This window comes from Arachis stenosperma, chromosome 3 (genome assembly GCF_014773155.1).
Source record: "Arachis stenosperma cultivar V10309 chromosome 3, arast.V10309.gnm1.PFL2, whole genome shotgun sequence".
Classification (NCBI taxonomy): domain Eukaryota; kingdom Viridiplantae; phylum Streptophyta; class Magnoliopsida; order Fabales; family Fabaceae; genus Arachis; species Arachis stenosperma.
Window position 1 is genome coordinate 17,784,904 of NC_080379.1, and position 7,982 is coordinate 17,792,885.

The following is a 7,982-nucleotide window of genomic DNA, read 5'->3' on the forward strand; positions in this document are numbered from 1 at the left end:
CATTTCCTTGCCAGTTTTTGGTTTCCCCTGATGGTTGCGATTCCCTCTGGTGTCGAAAATTTCATGCACAGATGGGGGTAGATACCACTGCTTCAAGCCGATTTAGGGTCGTTCTACCTATTAAAGTATTATAGGCCGAACCCACATCGACGACTATGAAGTTGATGCTTAGAGTTTTGGATTTCATCCCCTTTCCAAAAGTTGTATGTAGGGGTATGAATCCTAATGGTTTTATGGGTGTATCCCCTAACCCGTATAGGGTATCAGGGTACGCTCTTAACTCCTTTTCATCTAATCCCAGCTTGTCAAATACTAGTTTGAACAGGATGTCTGCCGAGCTCTCCTGATCCACCAGGATTCTATATAGATGGGCATTAGCGAGAATCATGGTAATTACCACCGGATCGCCATGTTTAGAGGCAATACCCTGCCAATCCTCTTTTGTGAAGCTGATTGTTGGGAGGTTGAGTAGCTTGCTTTTGACTTGCTAGACTTCTTTCAAGTGTCTCTTACGAGATGACTTTGTGAGACCTCCTTTAGTGAACCCTCCTGAGATCATATGTATGTGTCGCTTTGGGATCCGTGGTGGGTCTCTCCGATCTTCTTTATCTCTCTTCCTTTTTCCATGATTGTCCGACCTCTCCATAAGATATCTGTCAAGCTGACCTTCTCTGGCCAGCTTTTCTATCACATTTTTCATGTCGTAACTGTCATTTGTTGAATGCCCATATATTTTTTGGTACTCACAGTATTCGCTACGACTTCTCCCTTCTTATTCTTTATGGGCCTAGGGGAAGGTATCTTTTTTGTATGACAGATTTCTCTGTAGATGTCGACTAGGAAAATTCGTAGAGGAGTATAAGAGTGATATCTCCTGGGCCTTTCAGGCCTGACTTCTTCTTTTTTTTCTTGGTCTCTCTCTTCTTCTCCTTTGTCGGGTGAGAGTGCCCGAGTCGCCAGCTTGGTTCTCGTAGTCTGACATTTTCCTCCATGTTGATGTACTTCTTAGCTCATTCTTGTACATCACTCAAAGAAGTTGGATGCCTTTTCGAGATGGATTGAGAAAAGGGACCTTCTAGGATTCTATTTACTAGGCCCATAATTACTGCCTCTGTAGGCAGATCTTGAATTTCTAGGCACGCCTTGTTGAACCTTTCCATGTAGTCTCTCAAAGGTTCTGCGACCTCCTGTTTTACTCCCAGGAGGCTAGGCGCGTGCTTGACTTTTTCCTTTTGAATCGAAAATTGCATAAGAAACTTATGCGAGAGGTCGTCGAAGCTGGTGACCGACCTTGGGGGAAGACTATCGAACCACTTCATCGCTGCCTTTGTCAGAGTTGTCGGAAAGGCTTTGTAGCAGGTAGCATCAAAGGCGTCGGCTAGGTACATCGAAAATTTAAAATTGCTCAGATGATACTTTCGGTCGGTGGTCCCGTCGTATAGATCCATGTCAGGGCTTTTGAAGTTCTTTGAAACTTTTGTTCTCATGATGTCTTCACTGAATGGGTCTTCTCTCCCCAAGGGGGAATCTTCTTGGTCGCTGCGAGAGCTCTTACCTCGGAAGTTGGATTCTAATCTCAAGAGCTTTTCTTCAAGCGCTTTTCGTCGCTCGATCTCTCTCCTTAGGTTTCTCTCCATTTCTCGTTGTCATTCTATCTCTTGTTCCAGCTGTTCTAGTCATCCTTGGTGGCTGTGAAGCAGCCCTATGAGGTCGGTGGCATGAGATTGCCCCCCTTTCTCTGGTCCATGTACGTCAGAGGGGGTGCCCTTTGGGTCTTTTACCCCCGAGGGGCCTTTTCTGTGCTGGTCGCCCACTCCTTGCAGGGTGATTATGGCTCTGTCATTGTTACCTGCATCTTCATTTTCTTGCTCAGATTCGGACGCGGTGTTTCCGTCTTCGTTCAGGTCGTCCACCATCATGCGTTGATCCCCCAGGTCCCCGACAACGACGCCAATGTTACGTGCGTAACCTGAGATAGGTGGATTGGGCTGAAATGATTGGCCCAAGTGTCAATAGAATGTGGTCTCTGACTTGGTTGAGGTCTGGGAGCCGCCGTTCGAGTTGTGTATGTGAATGAATGGGGGGTGGTACCTGAAAGACACTCTGATGCCTAAGTTAACAAGGGATAAGCAGGTTTTTGAGAGTATTGGACTTAGAGATACCTAAGGGGTGTCAGTGTATTTATAGTGGTGATCCAATAACCACCGTTGGAGAAGTTCCACTTCTGAAGGTGAATAACCGTCCCTTTATCTTAGGGTGGTTGAGACATTGCTTCCGAAAGTGGGCTGAGAGATTTTAAGGGCAGTTACTTATTTGAATAAGTGTTATCTACCAGCTCATATCCAGCTCGACCTCCTTGGGGAGGGGTTCATGTCAAACCCAATCTCTTTCATGAGAGGTCGGTTAGGTGCTAAGGCCAATCTTTGGATTGGGCCTTTTAGCCTTACTTGGGCCGGGACCATGGTGTTGGGCCAGAGTATGAATAAATAATAAACTATCTAGTAGAATATTTACTTATGTATGTTGATTGACACATATATTAAAAAAATATCAATTCAGCTCAGTGACTTGGAAGAAATGCTGTAAATTGGAGGTGTATTCGAACCATGACTTTCTCAATTTCTGTATCGGTAGACATGCGAGTTTACCGTGACTCGATTGATTTTTCAGCAGATTTGACCGTTGTTTATTGATCTAAGGCTAATTCGGTCCAACAATCAGACCGAATTATCCAGACTATTAATTTTCTGGTTTTTCGGTCAATTCAGCTTGGTAGCATGGAAGAAACACTAGAGCACATGGATATGGGAAACACGTGGAATGCGTGGTACATGGTTGGATTCGCATGACTTAGAGTATGGTAGACATCCGAGTTTCGCTGTGAACTAATCGATTTTTGGTAGGCTTGATTGCTGTTGATCGGTTTTGAGGCTAATTCAATCCATATTCAGACCGAACTAGCCAAATCACTTATTCTTCAATTTTTCGGTCAATTTAGCTTAATGACATAGAAGGAATGCTACAAATTAGAGGTCATGTGTTCGAACCATGACTTTCTCAATTTTTGTATTTTCTAACAAGTTGGAGCACATGAACATGCAAAAGCATGTGAGGCGCATAGAGCATGGCTGGAGTCGCATGATTTGGATTAGGGGTGTTCATGGATAGACTATCCGCATATTTGTGGTGTTTATCCGAATTCGATATCAAAATTACCGATATTAATCCGACCTGCACACTCATAGGATCAGATTGTGGATTTTAGGTAGTATCTGCATATTAGATCTGCAGATTCGCAAAAATAAATAAATATATAAATAAGTAAATATTCTTTTTATTTTTTATTTCAACTAATAATTATTATATATGTTGTATTATTTTATTTTTATTAGAGTACACTACCATTTCTACCCACGAAAGTTTTACGTTGACAAATCTACCCACAAAAAAAATAAAATTACAATTGTACCCATGAAAGATGGATTCTATATGACAAAGTTATCCAAACGTTAAGAAATAACCTAAAAACCCCAAATTACCCTTTTCCTAACCCTAATCTCAATATCCCTCTCGCAAATTTCAACCATCTCTTTATTCTTTTCATCAATTTTACCACTTCTTTCACTAACACCATCATCACCGCCACTGTCACCAACCATCAGCTTCATCTTCCTCCTTCTCCACTGTCACAGCCATAAACAACAACAACTTCGCTCTAATTTTTAATTTTACTTCTCATCATCACTTCTCTAATCCCAAATCCTATCAACACTCTATTACCGTCATTACCATCACCACCCTTCCTCCATCATTTTCAATAAAATGTCATAAGAAGAAGCACATTTGGATGCTAAAAATTAAAACTTTGGCAATATCAGTTTAGTGGGGTTGCATGTGAGTAACACGGGAATCTTGCACATGATGGTGGTGATTTGGGAGAATGAGAAACCGTGGGCTTTGAAGAAGAAATGACAAAATCTGGCTTGATGGGGGTGTCAAAGAGAATGCGCTTATATGCTCTGAGAGCATTTTCATGGAAGAAACCGCACTTAGTGGTGAGGTAGGAGATAGTGAAAGAGTGGTGGTCATCAAAGTGGAGGTGGTTGAGAAGAGGAATGAGTGGTAGCGTGTTTGTGATAGAAGAGGAGAAGAACGCAAGGCGTAGAGCAGAGGAACAGTTGCAAGAAGCAAATGTTGCAAGAAATAAAAGATCATCACTATCGTTGTTGTTTATGGCTGTGGAAAAAGAGAAAGGTGAGGTTGACGGTTGGTGGCGGTGGAGATGGTGGTGGTGTTGGTGTTGGTGAAAGAGGTAGTGAAATTTCTGAAAAGATTAAAGGAAGGGATGAGATTTGGAAGAAGGTGGTTGAGATTAGGGTTAGGAAAAGGGTAATTTAGAGTTTTAAAATAATTTTTTAGTATTTGGATAATTTTATTATATAAAACTCATGTTTTAGGGATACAAATGATAATTTTTTTTTGTGAGTAAATTTGTCATTGTTTAAAACTTTCCTTGATAGAAATTATGGTTTACTCCTTTTATTATGGTAGAGCTGCGACGTGCACGGATCCATGCAGTTCACCGGTTTCTTGTGATCCGACCGATTTTCAGCGGGTTTAAAGTCTGTTGACCAATTTTAAAATTAATCCGATCTAACATTCAGAAGGAATGGACTAGACCACTGGTTTTTCGATTTTCCCAAACGACCGGTCCGTTCTGGACTTCTGGTTCTATAAGACTGACTAAAGGAACTATTCTGTCCAAAAAAAAAAAAAATCTCTCTCTCTCTCTCTTTTTTTATTTTTTATTTTTTTTAATTAAAGGCCGGAAAAGTATAAATCCATTAATTTGGTTCAAAACGGTGGCAAAACACTTATTTTTGTGTACTGGAGACGGGAATCACGTTCCATTTTCTATTTCCGTTGTTCGTGCTTGCAATACCGAAAGAGAACGAGCTTCGAGTTCGAGATCCATCTAACAAATCGCTTCTTCTTTCTCTGATGCTTAGTTCTCAGTTTTCGTGGATATGCACCTCAGTGATTCAACTACTTCAGCTCCATCGCATGCCACGTTATCCGGTACCGATCTTTTGTTTTCTTAATCACCTGATAAACACTGTAACCGTCACAATTTCGTTTCCAGACACGAATGCTCTGCTTATCGATTTAGTTCATTTTTTTTAATATTCTTAGTTTTTGGTTTTCCTTATCGATTATGTTTGATCCGAGAGAAAATTAATCATGTTTTGTTTTGCTTGGATTCCGTTTGTTAGCACTACGAATCCTATACATCGAGGATATGGAACCGATCTAATGCTAGCTGATACAGTAGTAAAATTAGTAGTAATGAGGCTTTGATTTACTAATAACAAGATGAAATGAGAAGAGTAGGTTCACACGATTCTCTTTCTCTTCTTTCGATTTGATTTGATTTCGGTGTAGGAACAACTTCATGTGTATCGGCAGAAGAAAATTTCAAAATCAATTTGAATTTCGTGTTTTAGGGATCTATTGCTTTTATTCATCGATCTGTTTTCACACTTCGAATACGATAAATGTTTTTTGAAGTGGTTTTAATTCACTACAATTCATCATTTCATCGAATAATCAGACTGGTTTGTATTTATAGAATCACAGGGAATAAGAGATTGACAAGTTTAACTTCCCTTATAACTGCCTAAGTAGCTTGTACAAAACTAACAATTCGTAATTATCATAAATTAATTATGGACTATGGTGCAACAAATCTAGCTATAGCATGGATTAATTTGAGGCATATGAGAATATTTTAGGTACCAGTAATGGCGTTTTCAAGAGAATGCTTATGTATTGGTAGAGCTGCTTGTTAATCTGCAACCATAGATTAAAAGTATATTATAATGCTTCTGTCGATCATTATCTATTTGTTTTAGCTTCTAAAGTATGCACTGTCTTAACCCTGTACTGAGTATACAGCTCGATGCAGGCAATTATAGCATCACATGTTTGTTTTTATATTTATTTTTCGTGCTTAAATGTTTAATCACAGAAAATTGCATCCGACACTGTATAATGAGGCTACCATTATGTATTATTGCAGGCACAGGGGGAGTCTGTTTGATGAGAAATGTATGGAAAGGGGAACAACATCCATATGTTATCAACTTCATCTCCACTTTCCTCTCTGCAAATTCTTTTCGCCCATAATTTTGTACCTATTGCTCCTGTAATTTACAGATTCTATGTTCTTTTAATGTTTATTTCAAATACTGACTCTCCACTGACTTTTGAGAAGGTTATTTGCAGGACTTCATTTTCAATTGTGGGGGTTTGTCTGTAGCATTTGTTTTTGTGACTAACTGGGATTGCAACAACGTGTCTCTGATCTTCAGCAGGTAACTGAGCTGTTGGTTTTCAAGTCTTTAGTTGGGACTTTGTTATCTATTTCATAAAGAGTTTTTCGATTCTTATGTTATATTCAAATCTTCTCATGCAGAGTTCAGAAATTGAGAACACAATTTGCACGTTTTTATGTTATCATCACACTCCCAGCTAAACAGCAAATGAATTCATTTATTCAGTCATACTTCAAGTGAGTTACATGCGTTGCTTTTATTTTGTTCTGATTGATCATTTGCTATGTACAACTTCAATAGTGAGAAAGCAAGATCCATGTTTATGTTTTACGAATAGATTTGAGATGGTGATTGGCAAGCCTACGTTTGTTCCAGTTCAGGACATAGAAATGGGGTTTGAAAAGATGGTAAAAATAGCTCATTCATCTGGAGGTAAAAACTGAAACTTAGTGTACCAATTTTGATGTGTTGTTCCAAACTTCCAATTGACATTTCTTATATTAAAAATAATTACAGTATACAAGCAGCAGAAAGTTGGAGAGAAACTGAAAGCTGAGGTCAGTTGTGCGAAGTGCATACAATAATTAGCTTCCAGGACTTGAGAATTAAACTTAAATATTGATTTAATGCATGAACTTTTATTATGGTTATAAAGAAGAAGCTATCGGTGCAAGGAATGAACTTTTACCTTAAAGTGGTTACTTCGATTCCAGGCATTGACAATCATGACGCAAATACGGTAAATCATTTTATTATGAAGCAACTTCTCATTTTAGTTTTCGTGATTTTTCATGCCTAAACCTAACAGTGCTAAAGCTCAGGATTCTTGATTATATAGATGTTTAAACTCTGGAGTATCTTTCTCTAACAATAGCTATATCACCTAATATTTGACTTAAATATGAAATGAAACCATGATAAGCATATGCATATAGGCATAGCTTGAGTTATTTTGTCATTCTGGTCGCTCAATTCAGCTTAGTCAAGCTATTGGTTCTGTCCAAGCAATTGCCAAGGCATCAAAAGACCAAATTCTGGAGAACACAGACCTTTCTGCTGAGAAGGCAGAGATGATTTCAAGGTTTCTGAGGGACCCCAAGTTTTACTCTTCTCCCAAGATCACCTGATGGCGCAATAACAATGGAATCCGGCAGGTGGGGATCTTTTGTTTTCTCCCACAACAACAAAAAATAATAATATAAAGTGAGTATCTCCTTTTAATTCCTTTATCTGGTTAGCTTCACTTAGAATAGTTCTCGTATTCGTAGTTTCAAATTAGACCGAAAAATAGATAATGACTTAGAAACCTTCCAGTTAAACAGTATTCAAATCTCATCATACTGCTGTTGTCTGTACTGCAATAAGTTTTCATGACTCTCATCGCATGTTCTTATATGTAGGGAAAAAGTTAATAATATAGCACTAGCTTTTTTTCACCGGTTATTTACTTATTTTACGTTTAACTTTTTAAAAGATGATGATGATGATGATTATTATTATTATTATTTATCTACGTCCCTAAAGACGTACAGTTGAGTAACAGAATAAGTTGAGTAACTGAATATAATTCCTTTCAAAATGTTTTTCAATCAAACTTGAGTACCATTATTTGGCTGATTGAATGCATGTTTCTCTCAAGGGAAGGAT

General features: G+C 38.6%; 1 protein-coding gene across 4 annotated transcripts; it reads left to right on the plus strand.

The window, feature by feature from the left end:
- The first annotated feature begins 4,786 nt into the window (after positions 1–4,786).
- LOC130969164 (protein PARTING DANCERS-like) lies at positions 4,787–7,715 on the plus strand. Of its 4 annotated transcripts, none has more exons than XM_057894779.1 (8): positions 4,787–5,079; positions 6,080–6,205; positions 6,286–6,374; positions 6,476–6,571; positions 6,673–6,767; positions 6,852–6,892; positions 6,991–7,074; positions 7,313–7,715. In XM_057894779.1, the coding sequence occupies exons 2-8, from the start codon at positions 6,107–6,109 to the stop codon at positions 7,460–7,462; spliced, it is 654 nt and encodes a 217-aa protein (XP_057750762.1). In that variant the 5' UTR covers positions 4,787–5,079; positions 6,080–6,106; the 3' UTR covers positions 7,463–7,715. The 4 variants fall into 4 exon arrangements, with proteins under 4 accessions (XP_057750762.1, XP_057750765.1, XP_057750764.1 ...); XM_057894782.1 differs by having other exon boundaries at positions 7,341–7,715; XM_057894781.1 differs by having other exon boundaries at positions 7,352–7,715.
- The last annotated feature ends 267 nt before the right edge of the window (positions 7,716–7,982 follow it).